The 20,278-nt window shown below is 42.9% G+C and overlaps 3 protein-coding genes across 3 annotated transcripts in view; 2 read left to right on the top strand and 1 right to left on the bottom strand.

The window, feature by feature from the left end:
* The window catches only part of lhfpl7 (LHFPL tetraspan subfamily member 7), a gene marked incomplete at both ends in the record, with an annotated part of 121,654 nt that extends 118,613 nt beyond the window's left edge, over nucleotides 1-3,041 (top strand). Inside the window, one exon of the mRNA XM_080508868.1 lies at nucleotides 2,815-3,041. Coding sequence (XP_080364994.1) covers nucleotides 2,815-3,041 — 227 coding nt within the window. The remainder of the gene's footprint in view (nucleotides 1-2,814) is intronic.
* Nucleotides 3,042-5,483: 2,442 nt separating this feature from the next.
* spata22 (spermatogenesis associated 22) lies at nucleotides 5,484-9,036 on the bottom strand (the record flags this gene model as incomplete). The annotated part of the gene is made up of 7 exons (XM_080509043.1): nucleotides 5,484-5,675; nucleotides 6,958-7,055; nucleotides 7,134-7,254; nucleotides 7,355-7,499; nucleotides 7,775-7,970; nucleotides 8,157-8,285; nucleotides 8,997-9,036. The coding sequence occupies 7 exons, from the start codon at nucleotides 9,034-9,036 to the stop codon at nucleotides 5,484-5,486; spliced, it is 921 nt and encodes a 306-aa protein (XP_080365169.1).
* A 1,277-nt stretch (nucleotides 9,037-10,313) lies between these two features.
* On the top strand, nucleotides 10,314-19,414 carry stip1 (stress-induced phosphoprotein 1). Its single transcript, XM_080509270.1, has 14 exons — nucleotides 10,314-10,364; nucleotides 12,961-13,170; nucleotides 13,255-13,396; nucleotides 13,701-13,842; nucleotides 14,187-14,352; nucleotides 14,445-14,571; nucleotides 14,845-14,947; nucleotides 15,785-15,905; nucleotides 16,578-16,674; nucleotides 16,787-16,911; nucleotides 17,008-17,044; nucleotides 17,145-17,248; nucleotides 17,602-17,774; nucleotides 17,879-19,414. The coding sequence occupies exons 1-14, from the start codon at nucleotides 10,356-10,358 to the stop codon at nucleotides 17,949-17,951; spliced, it is 1,629 nt and encodes a 542-aa protein (XP_080365396.1). The 5' UTR covers nucleotides 10,314-10,355; the 3' UTR covers nucleotides 17,952-19,414.
* The last annotated feature ends 864 nt before the right edge of the window (nucleotides 19,415-20,278 follow it).

The raw sequence follows: 20,278 nt of genomic DNA, 5'->3' as shown, positions 1-20,278 counted from the left end.
GAGTCTAAAGATTTATGTATCTGTTGTAATGAAATAGCTTCATCAAAAAATTTTAACTTCACAATACATACATTTTTTTGCAGTCAGAGCAGAAAAGAAAGAAAATGTGGATTAAAAGGTGTCCATATTCCCTCTTTATTGAGGTATTGATCAACTTCATCCATTCTCAGAGCTCCTCGAAAGTCTGCGTGGTTTGAAAACCAGTCACTGTCAGACTTGCCAAAGCACTCCTAATGTAAAGGACTGAACTGCTTTGCGGTAGGAAAAAAAAAAAGAAGTGGCATTTTCATTCCACTCATTATTCTTGCTTGTCAAAAATCGTGTCCTCACTTTGCCCCCGATGCAACTGGGCTGCCAACAGTGTGATCCAAGAGTCTGGTGAGCGGTAAAGCGGAGCGTGTATGAACCCCGGGGCTTCTACAGACGGGTCGGGCGACGCGCGCGTGTTTCCAAGTTACAAACTTTCACCCTCAGCCGGCACCGACTTCAGGGATGTCACCCGAGGCTTCGTCTCACGACTCAAAAGGCCAAATAAGTGAACAGACTTTAATGACCTCACTTCCAGACAGGTGGAAGCCATTTATTCCAGTTTGATCTCTAACGGATCTGAAGAATAACATTCATCATTTATTTCGAAGCTTCACATCTGATGCAGATCATTAAAGACTGAGAAATCTAATCCGCCTTGGTCTGATAACAGACACGTTTCTATTTCCTCTCCTTCTGTTCTGTTCGGTCCCATCTGGATTTCAACTCCTGTATGGATTGTTCCAGGCTTGAGTCACACCGTTGTTCGTGTACACATTTTAGGTCTGTGTCCAAGTCGGCCATAACTTCAAGTGTAGTTTGAAAGTGGCCTCGGGCTGCAAAACACTGGTCTCAGCCTTTGTGTTTCTTCACCAAAAGCCAAGTGTAGTTTGATAAAGAAGGTCATTAAAGTGTCATTAGGCTGCGAGCTCTCGGGCATTGGGCCTCTGTAGATAAAGTGCGGGGCAACACAGAGCCGGGAGGGCACAATACAGAGCTGCCATAATCAAAGCTGAGAGGAAATCCCTCAGTGAACTCCACAGAGAGATACTAAAGCAGGCTAGACAAACCACGCTCGAGAGACACCTCTTAGTGTTCTCTGTCTTTATTCCCCGTCTCTCTGCTGTCTTCTACCTAACAGTCATGCCCAAAGCCCCCGGCGAGGACCTGGGGCATCACTGAAAGCTTCCTCCCTCCCCGTCCTCGTCAAATGCAACTGTTCACTGCCCACGCACGCCATCGATTCAATACTCAGCTTTTGTATTGTACTTCTGGCGTGTTTCACTCTGACCATGAAGCCGCTGGCCTTGAAAGTAGAAATCTCTGACATCTCCTGAAATCAATAGAACGTAATAAAAGATATGTTTGTGGTGTTTTCTGGAGAGCTCTGCTCAGTATCGCAGGTACAGGATCTTCCAGTATCCCCGGCACTCTAACGCTGAGGCAAGCACGACACCTGGACCTGTAATGGAAATCCGGCCTGCCCTCCGAATGACTAAGAGCAGCAATGATAGCCGGTAGCACAGTCGATAACTGCTTGGCAGCGCGGGCTGGGAGACTTGACTCAATTTGTAAAAGTGAGCTGCTCTCTGGCTGCATGGGTGCTGAGTGCAGAGGCTGAGAAAGCTGATCACAAGAGTTGTTTTGTTTTTTTTTCTATTTCTTTTAAAAGCACTGCAGTATAGAAAAATAAGTGGATTTAATGTAGGATGAATCATTGTGCATTAGCAGCTTCTGTCATTTACGGGTCATACGTGCTTTTGTTGTTCAATATATTAAAGACTCTGTTCCAACGCCGCTGCTCTTATAAAGCTATCTGGATCCTGATTTATACGTGAAACAAAAGGTAGAGAATTAAAGCCACAGTGCAAATGGAGGCACTTCAACCTGATGAAGTGTCTAAATGACACACTTGACTCTGAGGCCGACTGTTTCTGCAAAATCTCTACTGCCACCAAGTGACTCTCGGCTGACACGACAAGTACAGACATGTTCAGGGGTGGATTCGCTCAAATGACGAGTTCCTCGATGACCCAGGAACCCAACGGAATATCTCAGCTCACCTTTCTTTATGAAGCCCTTTATGAACATATACTGTGACGATACAAGAAGCAATACTTCAGAACGACAGTCGGTCTGTCTGATCTCTTCAGTTCATTCTAGTTTCAGGACAGTGACCGAAAAAGTCACCTTTCAGCTTCCTCTTTGACTTTGGCACGACGAACAGTAACTGATCCGTTGATCTCAGAAAGGGGAGAGAAATATAAAACTGCAGAAGGTCGAAAGACATTTGAGAATGAGAAGATAAGTTGTAAAAAGAACATCATTCCCCCTTTAAAAAAAAAAAAAAAACTGTCACTAAATTCAGACTCAGATTGGGGTAAAATGATTAATAGTCACATGAATCAATTAGTTTTACAGTTAATATATCATATTCTTGTATCACTGACTAATACTAAATGATCAAGCTATTAATTATAAATACATTTCTGACTTTATAGCCTCTCGGGAGCCATTGTCCGCTAAAGGAACGTTCCCATACCGGGAGTCGAACCCGGGCCGCCTGGGTGAAAACCAGGAATCCTGACCGCTAGACCATATGGGACTGGGGAATATTGCCACTATGAGGCAATAACACTTCCACCTATCCTGCTCTGAAACCACCAATTATCATTATTGTCCTCAATAAATGGAAAGTTTATTATCTTCCCGTGTCTTTTTCCTGCAACGTTGAAATGAACTATGCTCCGTCTTTACTTCCTTTGTCCTCCTGTATCTCCTCTGCAGTGTTCATCATGGCCGCCGGACTGCTGGTCTACCCATTCGGCCTGAACTCGTCACTGGTGAGATCCTTCTGCGGGGAGTCGGACATCTACTACGCCGGCGAGTGTCAGATCGGCTGGGGCTACATGCTGGCCATCGTTGGAGTCATGCTCACCGTCTTCTTGCCCTTTTTTGCCAAATATGCACCGAAGGAGCAACTGTCCCCGACCCCTCTGCCCACACTCTTATAGTTATCCCTCCTCCTCCTCCTCCTCGCCCTCCTTTCTCTCCTGGCCATTCCCACTAACCAGGGCTCGACGCCATGAAAAGACACCTGCATCTTGTTTTTTTTTAAAAAGGGGATGCTACTGTGGAAGCTGAGGCAACAACCGACACCGTCTTCCTGCATCCGTCGCGTGACTCATTCATCCGAATACGGTTGGTTTAAATATGAAAAAACAAACAATTACCTTTGGCTATAATTTCACCTTGAAATGTTTCATGGCTTTCCCACAGGTCTGTTTTCTTTTATGTCTGTTTTGGAAATGAGTTTGTGAAAGTGACCGTAAACGAGGCCAATGCTCACTAAAAAAAAAAAAGTGTTTCGTGGAAGTCGGTGTGTAAGAAACATTCCAAAACAGGCCGGAATCTGTCTGAGGAAGCATGACAACGTGTTGCTTTGTGACTCGTGGACTTCACAGACCAAGACCTCGTGTGTCTAAACTCTGAAGGAACTGTATTATGAAGAGATGTTTGGACTGTAAATATGAGTGTGGATGTACCGGAGCTGATGAGGAGCTTTGAAAGTGACAAAACTTGTTGGAGAGTTTTGTTTTTTTCCTCAGACTTTCCTGAGTCCTGCGACCAGGCAGCGAACCAGCGGGAGGAAAGTGTTCGGTCAAACTGTCACAAAAATAAAGAGACCGTCGGACCCGCCGAGAGAAAGAGAGGGACCAGTAGTCTTCTTGGACGAATTTTTAAAAAAGAAATGTGATTTGGAATCTGCATTATTTCTTTTTTTTGGTCAACTTTTCTCCCCCCCTGTCCAGATTTGTCATTAGTGTAATGTAACTCGCTTGTTTTCTTTTCCTGTCTAACAACACACAATACTAAACACTCTAATTCAGGATAAAATGATTGCAGAAGGTAAGGAGACGTTGGGGATTCAGTCCAAACGGCATGACGCGACGAGGCTTTGTTAACAGTGGAACAATTGATCCAGATTTTAAACGTGATCTGACCAACTTGTGCCTTTGAACATAACCAAGACAAGTGTTTGATACAACGATCAGGTAATCATCTTTTTCTGCTGAAAAACTGTGGATCCTGTTGTGTGATATGTTGTTTTTCCTTTTCTAGTTTTTCCTTTTCAGCGGTAAAGTGTTTCTCTTGTACTCGATGCAGTATGTGATCTCATTAACTTGAAGAAATGTTCTTGAGGAGGAAAAAAAAAAATCCTTGGTGATAATGGAAGAGAAAAGAGGGATTAAAAAAAAAAAAAAAAAGAGGAACGTAATGTACTTGTGTTCAATTATGCCCCGAGACATTTTTGCCAATTATAGAGGAGAGGTAAATCACATGAATTGCTGTATTAAAAGGTTGCGACACGCAGCTCACAGATTAATTCCTGGCATCCTCGTCTTGTGTGATTTATGAATTTGAGTGGCAGAAGAGCGAGCTGTACAAAACTCAACCTCGCCTTTGGTTATCACTGCTGAGCTGACACATTATCCACATTAGGTGTAAAACGTAGCTTCAAAAAGAAACCGCTCCCGGAGTAAGCTAATGTGCTGGTTGTGTTTTCCATCAAGCCATTTCTGGCTGGCACCGTTCCTGTCATGTTCCAAGGACAAAATGTCTCCACTTAACCGTCCCCGTACACTGCCAACTCCATCCAGCCCGACCCGCCGTTTTCTAGTGGCTGTTTACGTGCGTATCCGTGTTTGATAATGAGTTGGGATTTTTGCCGATGGCTCGAAAATTCAAGAATCCCCATATTTGGGTTCCTTGTGATGACTTTGAAAGAAAATGATTATTGTGATTATGTTGCCATATTTGGTGAGGAACAGGAGGGACGTGTTGGTATTGTGTTGGACCTTATACTGTGCTTGGCTGTGTTGGGAATGAGTAGCGTTGCTGGCTACACTGGACTCCCTCCTTCGATCTGTTGAACCATCGTGTGTGAAGTCTCGGCACTGGTGAAACTGTTCTGGTAGAGTAGAGTTCTTGTTTTGGTTTTTTTTGTTCCCCCCCCCCCCCCCCCCCCCACCCATTGTGACGTTTGACTGTAAATAAACTAACTGTCCTTGATATCACATGTTATTCCTAACTGATCCCCTTTTTTCAAAGATATATTTTTCAGATATTACCTCATCGTGTTTGCTTTACCTGAAATAACCTTCAAAATGATGTTTGCTGTTCTGTGAATTTTCTTTGTAATAAAAAAAAAATATTTCATGACTTGGGGTGTACTTTTCAATCCGTTTATTTTTGTTTTGTATTTTGTACATTTGTTTAGCAACACATACAGTAAAAGGAACTATGGAAGGGAATACAAATGGACACAGCGCACTCTACAGGCCCAAATCTGTCCTAACAACTAAAACGGTTTGAATCTGAACTGGATTAAATAGCACTGAACATTGCTTTAACATCATCCCATCAAACTGAACTTGTTTTTACCTCCCTGATGCTCACACCTCACTGAACGACTTAACCAGCGCCCTCATTTCAGCGTCGCAGGCTTTGACGGCTTCCAGAGCGTTCCTCTGCTCTGACGGCAGGCCGGGCCGGACGGACACGCACACCAGCACGTCTCTGCTGCGGTCGTAGGTCCCGACGCAGCGGTGGACCTGACCACGGATGAGGCGCGGCAACACCCGCTCCTGACAAGACAAAACGCAGGAATCAAGTCAAACTGCAGCGCTTTTTTTCCACTACGTCCATCCCAGTCCTAAATGCTGCTCCAGGGCGCCGCAGCTGACCTCAGATATCTGTGATGAAAGGCCCGGGAACAGTCACACACACTCACAAAAGTAAGTGGATTCTAAGACGTGAAATCAAATCATGATCCTAAGGGAGAGCGATAAAGAAGGACTCGTCATCAGGAGCGTTACGGTCGGGACACTTGTTCTATAGGATCCTGACATTTACAGTAAACTAAGGCAACGTCGAACAAACCATCTCATACGAATGTGGCCGAGTTTTTATATCTGTTAGCAGTTTTATCTCCTGCGTCACCCTCACAATGTGTCATAGTGTCTCTGCTCTGACCCTGGAGGGCCACCGTCCTGCCTGGCTCCCAGCTGACACACACCTGAATGTGATGAGGATTCCTTGTTGGGATTTTTTTTTTCTAAGCTTAATGACATTAGACTCAGGTGTGTTGAAGCAGGGCGACGTCTGAGGCCACGTTTACATGTACCCAGGTCTTTACAAAAACGGTGCTATTTCTCTGCGTTTGGGTCGCGCTTTTACACGTAATCGCAGCTACCAGTCACCACAAACGATTATTCCTGAAATCTCCACCCACGGTGAAGATCTGCACAAACTCTGTGTTTCCAATTACATCTAAAGACAGGTAGGCCGATATTTACATCTCAATTCATGACGTGATTTTTTTTTCCAGGATTCTGATTGGCTATATTAGCTTGATGCTTCTTGTTACACTGCCCCCTACAGGTTTGGCAGAACGTGCCTGACTATGTGAATTGTTTTACTTATAAAATGTGATCTATAAGTAAATTATATTTACATTTAAGAAAAAAATACTTTGAGATCCAAACTCTTGACTTCAGGCTTTGCTGGTCGCTCTTGTAGTGTAACTGTTTGCCTCACAGTGTGTCCACAACTGACGAGAGTTAACTTTTGGCTGCATGTTAGTAAAATATAATAGGCCTCTCCCAAACGAATATCAGAGACATCATACAGTTGACCAGTGAAATTATACGTGAAATATATGCTTAGGGGAGCAATGAAGTTGGACTATTGAAACACATGTTGACGTTGCTGTCACACGTTTGTTCAATACAATAGAAAGTTTTCTAAACTACCTCACCTTCCTGGGTCAAATGTCTCTCAGCTGATAGGAGTGGCTCATCTGTATCTAAAATCCGTTCACTTTAACTTCTGAATATTCTCGTGTTGATACTTTCTTCTTGAACTCACATTTTCATAAAACACACACTGCACGACGTCCTTGCCGTCCCTCATGAGGAAGCTCTTGGCTCCATAGCGACCCAGTGTGACCGCAGAGTCCAGTGTGGCTGAGGGAGAAACAAAGGCCACCAGATTAATCAGACAAAATGGTTAAATAACTACATACGATCAAAAAATGAGCTCACCAAATATTTCAAACAAGTACGGCACTCTGTCTCTAAACTTGCTCCAGTGTCTCATGCCCTCGATCACAGCAGTCAGGATCCTCAGTGAGTTCTCCACTGCAGGCTTCATGGGTGATTTCCCCTATTGAAGGTAAGTAGAAGAAGGTTGCAACGATCACTGATTAAACTTCCAGCTATTTGTGATACATTTATGTGTTATTGCCCACTGTCCATGAATCTACCTGAGGCTGACTTGGCTTCGCAGTCTGGGATTGGCTCAAACTCATTTTCCTCTCCAAGGATGAGCCGAGGGGCTCAAAGCTGTTGGTGAACTTCCAGGAGTTTTTCTGGGGCTGTGCAGTGGGAGCAGAGGGATTCCTGGGCGGTGGGACGGCAGCAGCAGCGGTGGCGGCAGCAGGAAGAGGAGGACCTGGAGGTCTCCGCTGGCTGAGAGCTGGCTGCGGACCCTTCTGAGAGAGGCTTGCGAGGGGGGGCGGCTTGCTTGGGGGACTTTGTGGATATTTGTTCGATTTGAAATTAAAGCTGGAGCTCAAGTCCTGTTGTCTGACTGGGTGACTGGAGCTGGAATTTAAAATACAACACTTTTTAAAAAAATATTTGCAGCATTTAAAACATTAAAAAACAAGCATATGACCTTTGACCTTTTGTTTCCAGCTTTGTACGGATGTGGGATCAGTCCATAGGCTCTCGCTGCAGGGGCGGGACCCGGAGCGGGTCTGGTGCTGCCATACTGCTGGGATGGAGAGGACTGAGGGGGGCTCTGCTTGTTCCACTGCTGGTTCCACTGGAGGGTTTGAAGACCACCAGCAGATGGACCAGAGGTCTGGTGACACCCGCCTGGGCAGAAACAGATCAATACTCAACTCTTTCCTGTCTGTAGTTTTAAACAATGTGATCTCACTTTTTTTTTTTTTTTTTTAATGTAGTTTATGCCTCAAATCTATTGGGATACAATGGCGTCTAGTGCCATCTAGTGACAGAAAACAGTGCAGACTTGAGGACTTTCTGCATCACCTGGTTTACTTTGAGATGTGGCTGAGCTGGAGCTCGCCATGAATTCAGTGTGGGAGAAGAATTCATTCTCAGAGGGAGCGGATGTCAGAGGAATCCTGTTTCTTTTCTTCTGGTTGAAGAGCGGCACAGTGAGCCAGTCTGATGGCGACAGCAGAGGAAACACAAAATTAACACAAATTAATCTGCCACCACACAAAACAAGACCTATTTTGAAATGAATTACAAACCTTCTCCCCTCACAATTCAAATCATATTTGATAATCTGAACCAATATTGGTTAATATAAAATCCAGAACATTCACCAGCACACTTCAGATTTTCTCTATACCAGACATTATTTAAAGTATGGGGTGGGAATGGGTCAGGGGAGATCTGCCAACATTTAGAGGAAGCTGAGTGAATTAAAAAAAAAAAAAAAAAAAGTACTTATCATCAGTGTTTTGTTATGAGCTCTATCAGCAAGTATTACAAAGGTATTGTCACTCCACTGTTGAATATTACAACACTTTGGTCAATTTGAATCTTGACCTCCAAGTGCATGTCAGAAAATTTTCAATAAACGTTGACCGTTTTTATGTTTTATTCTTCACAATTTTAGCTCACAGGTCACGAAAATCAATGATGTACATGAAAATATGAGTATATATTCATTGCTTTCCAATTTCCTGAATCTTAACAATCAAAACACAATAAAAGAAACAGCTTCAGACCTATTATCTGACATCTGAAATAACAATTTAAACTGTGGCCTCAACTTTAGATTTTGAGGTCTCCGATTAATATTTTTTGGCAGCAAATAAGTAATACATAGCCAAAAGCCACACAAAAGGTTAAATAGAAGACTTTTACCTGTCATTGGTCGGGGAGGCTGGTTTTCTTGCCTCCTCATCTCTGTGGATTATTTAACTAACCGGCAGACCTCTTCAGTCGCTTATTCTGAAAACGGGAAACAAAGTTCTACATTAACTGACTGACAAAATAACTAAATTAACGTTTTACTTTCGTAGCTTCTCATTGCTGCTTGTATGTAAAAACGCTAGCGTAAAGGTTAGCATTAAGCTAACAGCTCTGAAATACAGACCACAGCTATGACTGTTTTGCTTTAGCAAATGTTTAAACGATGTATTTGAACACTGATTACTGGCGACTTCTGTTGATATAAGTGAATTAAAGTAATAATACATTTTATTAATAATAAATGGGAGTTAATAAAGTCTGGCACCTTGATAGACTGGCTCCACACAGATTATAAAAATGTTGCCTTCACGGTCTGAATCCCAGCTCGGAAATTCAACACTTAAAGTTGAGGCCATGAACAATGCTTTACAAAGACATTTAACAAAATAAATAAAGTAATGCAACTAACAATCTTAAGCGGTTATGAAAACTATTAACAACAAAAATATCTCTAAAACACACACAGAAGCCTGACCTGTAAGACAAACAAGTTCTGTGCAGGGTAATGGTCCACGAGATGGAGAATAACATAAATTGCTATTCAAGGCATCTGGTGAGAAGCCTTTTTTTTCATGTTGTAGTATATGTTACAGGGTTGAAAAGAAAATCTCACCATCAGACCATTGGAGGCCAAGTCCAGTGAGACGTGTGTTTGAGTCCAGTGAGATCCTTTGGATCATTTTGGATTTTTTTCTGGAATTGAAGACCATGAAGCTCCATTATCCGAGCAGAAACTGACTTCCAGTCCCCTGATACTGGAGAGCCACCTACATTGTTTTCACATTGGAGTCATATTGCCACACACTTTGTGCAATGTCAATAAAATATAAAACAGTTCACCATTTGTGACAGTGTTGAAAAATGCAGCAGTTCGTGCAGTGCCAGAAGAAGTAATGATAATAATAATTATTATAATAGTAACAAAAAATACTTAATTATTGCATCCTAAGGGACAGGAAGATCATCCCCATGAATTACAGTAATTCATGGGGATACAGTAAGTATTAGTAAAAATAAAAACGGAGTTTGTGGTTTGTATAACTTAGTTTATAACGTCAATATCTGTAATCTTTCCATCATATCTACTACGTCACACAAAACTGGATTTTTCTTCGGACTTCCAGAAGTTTCTTTTGCATTATTTAATCCGGTCGCCAAAGCGGATTTCTCAATCCAACCTGGCAACCAGCGTGTTGATGAGGGGGAGGAGCTTCGCCGCGGTAGTTTCTGGAAGGAACCTCATGCTTCACCATGGAGAAAGTAAGTGTCTGTCCTGCAACTCTCATTTTTGGTCCTACAGGGAAACCCAACGCCATTCCAGACACGTGTGTGTGATTAAGAGTTTAAATTGATTATTCCCCCGCCGTGGCGGCTTGAGGTCGTTGTCGTTCGTCTTCTTTTTTAGACGGAACCTTCCTATTTGCTAAGCTAGCGAGCCAGTTAGCTTTAGCCGAGCTGCGGGACGCGTTGGTTTGCAGTTATCTCGTCTCAACGAGCCCAGGCGAACTTAAACGATCCGACAACACAGATCCGTGGCAAACCCAGTGTGCCTAAGTCCTAACACGTGATAAACTCGGTCGGGCTCGACGTCCACCCAAGTAAGCGGCTGCGGCTAACTCATGGTTGCACACTTCCAAGGTTAGCGCAGATGACGTTCGTAGATCGATTAGATCCGGTACGGCGGGCTGTGTGTGAGCACCGGCAGCTCGGAGCGCCGTGGTCGGTGAGCAGCACATGCTGCGGGGTATTTTTGGAGCGGCTTCAGCAGCCCGGCTCACGCCGGATGATCTTTCTGGAAACACACGGTGCCGCTGTCATGGCTACACCCGCAGTGTGTGCTCCACTACCGCTTCCTGTCCGCAGCCTGCACGAGCCAGCCTCGATCCGGACGGCTCATTCATGTTTGTAATCCTGAACAGTAAGCGGATCATTTATTGCATTTATTGTACAGCTAATGAGGGCTTTTTTCTTTATATCATACCTATTAAGCCCGTTTATTTGGTCCCAGCCGGTCCATCAATATGCAAAGTCACGAAGACAAACACTTTCAATGACTAATTTCGTCAATAGTTAACCTCAATCTGTGGAAGGAAACCAGAGTATTAAGTGGAAACGCACAGAAAATGTAAGTTTCACATAATTTAGCTAGATTCAAACCAGAGACAGTCTGAGGTCGCTCCACGGTGCATCCTACTTGTATAATATTTGTTAAATAATCTAAGAATGAATGGCACTCCTTCAGGTTATTATAACTGCACAAGTACAAGAAATTCCAATCATAGATCTGCATTAATAAACATTAAATGATCACCTTTTATATCAGGTTTCCCTCATGTGACTGAAGCAGCTTAGCTACCTTCATCTGTGACCTGCAATCTGTTAGATAATATTTATAGATTTGTTTTATTTGGTTATGACTACATACAAGCACTCATTCACATTAGTGACCTAAATATGCCTAGGTTGTTTGGACTCAGATTTCACTTGAACAAAAATCCACATATAATTCTTTGCACAAATCAGTGAGGAAGCTTCTCCGAAATGTAATTTGGGGATTTAATGTCTAAATAAGACTTAGTTTGTGTCATTGGTATTGGCTCACATTTTGTACAAGGTTAAAAATGTCAATGCCATTTCATAGAAGTATTTTACAATATACTTTCACCAAATCTAGATGGAGAAAGTATTTGTTGTATTTTCTCCCCCCCAAAAAACGTTGCCCCTCTGGGTATTGTAATGTTTTTGTGATGTGATATGTGGGGGTGTTTAGACTGGGTGAAGTACAGTGATATCAGGCAGCTTGTTTCTTCCTCATTGTGTAATCAATTCTGCCCAGTGTTTTGGAGACAGTCGGATAACCTGCCTGCATGCAGGAGTAACAGATCTCAAGGTGACAGGGATGACTGTGTGCCCAGTACTACCTTTAAAATCAATAGCTGTGTTTTTGTCGTGTGTGGGTATTTCTCCATCAAAGATATAAATGACGGAGACCGTTCTCCTTCGTCCAGACCCGGAGAAAGTCTGCCGAAGTAGATGGCGGTTTCAGTTCCTGTCCTATCGTCTTCGATCTGTGCCACTTTCAGACTTGATTTGCCACGAGTACCTCCACTCATGTTGTGCTCATTATGGGCCAAATAGCAGTGTGGACACTCGAGCTGCACACATTTACGTCGTACAATGATGCTGTTGTCTATTGCATTCCTGATTCCTTTCTCCCCTTGGATCCCCCCTTTAAACTGATAAAACTGTAGTGCATGTCTTTTTTTTTCAATCGTGTGTTTGTCTGACATTCCTCCCAGTAGTTTTTCAAAAACATTTTGTTGACAAGTTCTTGTATTTCTTTACTTGTTTTTTCTGCTGCACATAATTTCAATAGTAATCATTCAACCCAAACAAGATGAGTGAATTTAGGAAGAACTATGCTTTTTGGATCAATAAGAAGCAAATTGCATAAGCAATCTTATTAACCCCTCGCTTCCTGGCTGTTTTTGTTGTATACTTTGCATGCATAAGAGCCTATTTTTAATGCAAATGCAAACCTCTAGTCATTTCTAAATTCCAATTAGAAAGTGTTTTTCGGTAGTTAATGAGATGCAAACTTTATTTTTGCACAGCTCCGCTCACCTTCAAGTTATCAGTGCCGGCTGCACCCGGAGGTTTGTGAACTGAAGTGTTCTCCGTGCGTCCCTTTAGGCACCTGCCTGACATGAGCAGCTGAATCCTTCACTGCCACCAGCAGCTGTGAATGATGTATTCTCTACTGTTAGAGCTGTGTTTGGGGGGGTGCTCTTGTGTGGGAGTAAATTGACAGTTGCAGAGCTGGCGGTCTTAAAATCCATTTGTTTCGACTCCACAGGTCTCAGAGTTGAAAGACCAGGGCAACAAGGCTCTGAGTGCAGGAAACATTGACGAGGCCATACGCTGCTACACCGAGGCCTTGGCTCTCGACCCATCGAACCATGTCCTGTTCAGTAACCGCTCGGCCGCCTACGCCAAGAAGGGCAAGTACGATAACGCTCTGCAGGATGCCTGTGATACCATCAAGATCAAGCCGGACTGGGGGAAGGTTGGTTGTCTTTTGTTTTGGCATTTATCCTGTCAAAAAGACGGATAATTCTGAGTCTTTAATGTCCCTTTTCTTCTCGCTCAGGGCTACTCCCGCAAAGCGGCGGCGTTGGAGTTTCTTGGCCGACTGGAGGATGCTCGAACAACTTACCACGAGGGGATCCGACAAGAGCCAAGCAATCAGCAGCTCAAGGAGGGTTTACAGAACATCGAGGCCCGGCTCGCAGGTAGAGACAATATTGTGTTACGGCTTTTTCTGGAGAGCTGAGACTTATGTGAGTCACTTGCTCGCCCCTATGTGGGCGGAGGATTTGGAGATGGCTGCTGACAGGATCACTAAAGTAAAACTGGATTGTGTGCTGGGGTTTTCAAAAAGAGAGTAGGCAGCTCACATGGGCTTTAAGTGTTGTGATTCATTCAGAGAATAGACGAGATGTACACAGGGGTTACAGAGGAGGGAAAGCTGGAGAAGTGGAGGACGGCGTGAACGTGACCACTTCTGAAAATATGTTCTTAATTAACATTTAACAGAAAAATCCATGATGAACCCCTTCGCAATGCCCAACTTGTACCAGAAGCTGGAGGGGGATTCTCGGACTCGCGAGCTGTTGTCGGATCCGAGCTACAGAGAACTGCTGGAGCAGCTCAGAAGCAAACCGTCTGAGCTTGGCACGTAAGTACATGGAAAGAAAAAGAATCCCGGTTTTCATATCCTCTGATGTGAAAAGAAACGAGAAGAAATCTCAGTAATGCTTTGATTGCAAGATAATCACAGGGCTCATGTTTTTGAAAAAGATTTTGATGTCCAAGTGTTTTGGGGTTTTTTTTCCCTTCATGAAACATGAATTTCTATTTCTACAATGAAGTTCAGTTCATGATTTATGTTCTGTTAATGGAATATAAATTATGATTATTTCCTCACTACACTTTTATATGCAATCAAAAGTCTCTTCAGACTTTTCCCGGCACAGATCTGCTTCAATTCAGCTTATTTTCACACGTCTGTCTGTCTCGTAGGAAGCTGCAGGATCCCAGAGTGATGACGACGCTCTCTGTGCTCCTGGGACTAAACCTCTCCGAGATGGAGGATGAAGAAGAGCCCACTCCTCCTCCTCCCCCGAAGCCCAAAGAGACTCAGCCACCTCCTCCCAAAGAGGAAGATCTCCCTGAAAACAAAAGAAAGGTAAACCACTGGAGCTCCGTCTTCTCACCCAGTCTTCGGCTCAGTTTCCATTGCTGGTGTTGCTAATATCTGCGATTTAATTGGTTCCACAGGCCTTAAAGGAAAAAGAGCTTGGAAATGCCGCGTACAAGAATAAAAACTTTGACGCGGCGCTGAAGCATTATGAAGAAGCGATTAAAAACGATCCTACCAACATGACCTACATATCAAACAAAGCAGGTACGCAATATCACACTTCAGCCAACTCATGGCTGCTGCACACATCTGCCACTGCTGACAAATAAAACGTAGAATCCATCATGCAGGTTTTATCCCGATGTCGTCTTTAAAAAAAAACAACTAAAACATTTTGTACCAGTTTCCTCAAGCCACAAATATACATCAAGGGGGGAAGAAAGCGAATTTCATCACTTTAAGGGCTTTAACATACCGACATGGCATAAAATGAAATGTGTTGAATATAATAAATCCTCCTTGTGTCTGCTGTTTCAGCCGTGTTCTTTGAGAAAGGAGAGTTTGAGAAATGCCGGGAGCTGTGTGAGAAGGCCATTGATGTTGGCAGAGAGAACCGAGAAGACTACAGACAAATTGCAAAGTGAGTTCTTTAATATCCCTCTTGAGTGTTTCCCTCTAAGTCAATATTTTGTCTTAAACTTCCGAGCTCGCAAATGTGAAGCTGTTTGGGGGGTGGAAATGGGACTCTGAACAAATGTATGCTCTCAGAGTTTATTTACTGCTACCTGAAAGGAAAACCACATTCAGAATGGTTTGTATTTTGTCCCTTTTATTCAAGGGATTTTTACAATTTGTCTCACTTGTTTGTTCACACAGAGAAGAGGGCAAACGCCAACTTCTGAGCCACATGTGCCACCCACAGTGACAAAAATAGTTACAGATAAACAAAGCAGGAGAAAGTACAGCTCCAAACCTCGCTGAGTGGCAGTGAATGGCTGCTGGTGTATAAAACCAAAATCATTTGGCATCTCATCCGAGAACCTCTTAATACAGTATTGGTGTAAATATGAGACGACCCCCGTTTGTCAAGGTTTTTATTTGGAAATAGATTTCGTAGGCCATGACATAAAATACTTACAATGAATCAAACTTGGTGGCTTAAAATGCACATGACTACATTTGGTTTTATATAGAGTCTGTTGGTCTTCTCATGTTCTGGTTCTGCCTCCCATCGTTCGTTTGAGATCCTGCATTTTAACGCCTTTGTATGACTTGTTAATAAAGAACATCCAGAACCTGTAGCGGCTTGTCACAAAGTCACACCAATAAATTGACTCCCATAAAGCGTGCTCCTCGTCCGTGAGGTCGCTGCACTGTTAAGTAGAATTTTTCACAACACATGCCGACACAGCAAATCTCTTTTCAGTGAGCATAAGGCAATAACTGCTTGTCGTTTCTCCTCCCTCTCCGTTTTCAGGGCTCTGGCTCGAATTGGCAACTCGTACTTCAAACAGGACCAATACAAAGAAGCAGTTCAGTATTTCAACAAGAGCTTGACGGAGCACCGCACTCCTGACGTTTTGAAGAAGTGTCAGCAGGTAAAAGCACTTTGAATTTCATGCCAACTGTGTTTACAGCGCAACGGTAATGCCTCGTTATGAAACTGCTTTAGACCAGAGAGCTGCAGGGACTTGCGAAAGTATTTATACCGCTTGAACTTTCCCACATTTTGTCACATTACAACCAAAAATGTAAATGTTCAAGCGGTTTGAATACTTTTGCAAGTATCTTGAGTTGGAGTGAAATCTGTATTAAGCAGCTTTATGCTCAGGGGTTTGTCAGAAAGTAGCAAACCACTCAATTGACTTTCTTTAAATAAATAAAAAAAAGTACATAACTGAAGTATTAAACTCCTAAAGCACTCCTCAGATATTTGGGGCACATGCACTACAGACTAAACTCAAAACTGACAAAGTACAGTATCCTAAATGTTCACAACTCGCAGAAGAAAATGGACCATTAAACTTTTCACAACTATGATTGTAAAACGTTCATCTAGTCAGTGGTGAGGAGAGTTTATGTACAGCAGTAACAGCAGAGCATCAATGAATCCTTGTCGTCTTCATGTAGTTCAATAAAACTACCCGGTGTAAAGGATTCAGTTAGTAATATCTGTAACGAATTTGGGGACAAATGTGAGTTTCCTTCAAGGATGGAAGATGAGTAAGTGTTTTTCCTTCTGTAAACCTGAATGATCCTTGATGCTGTAGGCCGAGAAGATCTTAAAGGAACAGGAGAAACTAGCGTACATCAACCCTGACTTAGCCCTGGAAGAGAAGAACAAGGGAAACGACGCCTTCCAGAAAGGTGAGTGGAACAGTCGCAGCTCTACATCATCTTCTTGGTTGTTGTTTTGTTTCGGGGGTTGGTTTTTTTTTCGACGCTACTTGAAGATGAGCTACTCTTCTCCCTCACACAGGAGACTACCCCTTAGCCATGAAACATTACAGTGAGGCCATCAAGAGAAACCCCAAGGATGCCAAACTCTTCAGTAACAGAGCAGCCTGCTACACGAAGCTGTTGGAGTTCCAGCTGGCTCTGAAGGTAAAGTGCTCTCACCTGCTCAAGAGATCCTCGTATGATTGACTGATTTTTTTTTTTAAGAAACTTTTTTTTTTTTTTTTTTTAATTACCCGTCAGGATTGTGAAGCGTGCATCAAACTGGAGCCGGCCTTCAGTGAGTAGAACATTTTATGACCGTTCATTTAATTATATCTTCTGGATTTCTAAGTCTTTGCATGTGGACTTTACAACCGTCGTGCCTCGTCTGTCCACAGTCAAAGGTTACACACGCAAAGGAGCCGCTTTGGAGGCCATTAAGGATTTTTCGAAAGCGATGGATGCTTACCAGAAGGCCCTCGAGCTGGACTCTTCGTCAAAGGTGATTTACAGAGGACTGGAGCGCTTTTAAATGTTTCGGAAGGCTCTTTAAAATTCATCCAACATGCCAACGCCAACCTGGTGTATTGTCGGGGCTCAACAGGCGGCACAGAGGCTGATTTTGATGTTTTAAATTGGCCAGTACTGCAAAATAAAGAGGAATCGGAGCGCCTGTGCAGTATTCAGCTTATTTCTGTGTAATGTAGAAAGGTCAAAATATCAGATTTTACATTAACCCCAAAATGAAGCTGATCCACCTTTACATCAGTTATCATGCACAACAGTTTTATTTAGGAGCCTGGAAGAGACAAAGTGATTGCATTTTATTCATTAATCGTTGGCCTCCACCTGCAGGAAGCCACAGAAGGCATCCAGCGCTGCCTCATGAGCCAGGCGACGAGGAACGACAGCCCCGAGGAGGTGAAGCAGAGGGCCATGGCGGATCCCGAGGTGCAGCAGATCATGTCGGACCCGGCCATGCGCATGATCCTGGAGCAGATGCAGAAAGACCCTCAGGCACTCAGCGAGTAAGTTTTCCTGCCGTTGTGCACATAAGCAGCGTTTCCTCTGAAACAAGTGAAGAAAAAAATGCAGATTTTTTAATTTTTTTAAATTTTGTGTGATTCCTCAGCCACTTAAAGAACCCAGTTATTGCTCAGAAGATTCAGAAGCTCATCGACGTTGGGCTGATAGCCATTCGTTGACGAGCGACGGCGCGTGTGGGGAAACAAATAAAATCCTGCAGATCCCTCCCAAGATGTTAGATCCTCTCTTTTCTTGCCTTCAAATTTAAAACTGTAATGTTCTTAGTCTCACTGGGACTTTGTATCTATGTATGTTTTTTTTTGTTTTGTTTTGTTTTTTTAAATCAGTTTCACACATTTTGCATTGTTTTTGAAGAACGCCTCATTGCAGTTACCTGTCAAAATAAACGCCACAATGCATTGCACAAGTACGCTCAGTGTTTGACGAGGGGTCTTCACCCACCAGCTGTTGTCGGATTCTAAAACCTGTGACGAATGTCGGATCGTAACTAAAGTTGTTTAATTGTCATCGGCGCTTCCTCGTTTGGTCTCTTCAACTCAAATCCATTGCGAAATCTAAAAGGCATTATTTGGACCTTCTGGTGCCTCTCATGGCGTCATGTAGGGATGCCAGTATCGGTACTCAAAAGCATTACGGCAAGTATTGCGTGACGACATGCGTCGATGACAAAAAAGTAAGGCAGATTGGAAACTGTGTTCTTGCAAAATATCAAGAGGAGGTGAAAACCAGTTTGTAAAACATCAGCAACTTAATCGGCAGAGACATTTTGGACCGGCAGTGTTGACTCCATGCCGCTCATTAGTTTTAACTCCGAGCTGTGCGACTTTCTCCAGAGATTCAGAGCTCGCATACCAGTGATATGACACAATTAAAAGTGTGACGTCGACTCATGAGCAGCAAGCTGGCGCATGTGTCGGCACACAAATCTCTTTCCACGGTACGTAGAGGACGGTGTAACGAGCACAGAGGTGGTTCAACATATTGAACGTGGTTCAAGTGTATGGATGTGGAAATGTGCTTTACAGGGCAAATAAAGTTGGGGGGGGAAAAAAAAACAAAACTTTTCAGAAGTAGGTTTGTACATTTTTAACTTGGCAAAACTATTGCTTATGAATGCAAAAAGCATGCCTGAAGGGATGCGGTGTATAAACTTACCACAAGGTCAAACAACATTTGGTTAAGGGTTCTTAAGAGTCTGGAGATTGTGGCACTCGGGACGGAGAACGGACCCGAGGATCGGGACTGGGAAACACTGGTGCTACTGGTCACTTCACTGACCATCCTGCCTCGTGTGGCTCCAGATACCTCAGAATCACCACATTTGTAATAATCTATGCTTACTGTTCCCGAAAGGGACTCGGCGGTTCTTCAAAATGTAAAAATGTTTTTTCTGTTACCACTCGGCTCTTGAAGCATCACCTCTCTGGGATTCTGTGTTTTGTCGCACACCAGATAAATGGGCAACATGTTTTTATTTTATTTTTATTTTTTTTAAACATTAATTTTCCCCTGGTGATTATAAAGTAAAAGCTACAACTCCTCACGTGATGTAAAAGAAACTCAACAAGTGTAACGTATGGGAATCAGTTGTACTGTGAAATATACAGTATCTGAATGTATACCTCAAGTCGGTGTTGATTTTCATTGTGGAAGTAATGCATGTTGTCTTCACAAAAAACTATACAGTGGAAGATTCTCCATGAAAATAAGTGACTAGTTAAGATCAGACTCTCTGATTAGTAGATTATGTAAATCAGCTCCCAAACAAATTAATCTAACTTTAGCCCCTTTTTAGGTTTAATGAAGGTTAAAAGGTTCTTGAGTTTTTAGGACACGTTTATTTAAATAGGTGTTTTTTTCAAACATTTTTCTGAATTATTCTCCTGAAAGAATCATTGAAATTAAACCTGGCTTTATGTCGAGGTTGTGATTTTCAGTCCTAATTGTGAAAGAATTTTCAAAAATAAGGCCATTTTCAGTTAAAAGTAAAAAATTGAAGGGTGTTATGCTACTATTTGATGAGTCCAGCTCGCCCATTGGGCGACGTGGCCAATAAATAACAATTAGATTGACTCTCCTGCTTTAGATACAGCATTTTAGTTGATATTTCCTTTTTAGCAGCTTCTGCTGTTGGACCATTCGATTGTATTCCACAGATTTACAAGTTAGAAGGCAGTTCTTTTGGCCAGTATGGGGATTGAACCCATGGCCTTCGTGTTACTGGCACATAAAAATGACATGAGCACTGATCACATGTTGGGAGAAGTGTGTGAGAATTCAGCAGCGTCTCGATCAGATCTGACCCCATTTCAGCCCCGTCCCCATCAGTTGTCACCTGTGAGCTCATTTATAGAAACCAGTTGTTGGTTTGACGGGTGGTAGGAATAGAAAGTTCATTTTAACCACATCTGATTCACATCCGGAGTGAAATCACTCTGACTCCTGTTTCTACAACTCATTTCAGGATGGGAGGTGTCAAATGCTG

The sequence above is a fragment of the Blennius ocellaris genome (assembly GCF_963422515.1).
Source record: "Blennius ocellaris genome assembly, chromosome: 14".
NCBI classification, from domain to species: domain Eukaryota; kingdom Metazoa; phylum Chordata; class Actinopteri; order Blenniiformes; family Blenniidae; genus Blennius; species Blennius ocellaris.
The sequence above is the reverse complement of the archived record's forward strand: the minus strand, read 5'-3'. Positions and strand labels throughout refer to the sequence as shown.

What these genes read in the sequence shown, in the direction of transcription:
- stip1 (XM_080509270.1), top strand. An exon ending in AAACCGTCTGAGCTTGGCAC is followed by an intron (nt 13,843 to 14,186) that starts GTAAGTACATGG and finishes TCTGTCTCGTAG; the next exon opens with GAAGCTGCAGGATCCCAGAG. An exon ending in AGCTGGACTCTTCGTCAAAG is followed by an intron (nt 17,249 to 17,601) that starts GTGATTTACAGA and finishes CTCCACCTGCAG; the next exon opens with GAAGCCACAGAAGGCATCCA.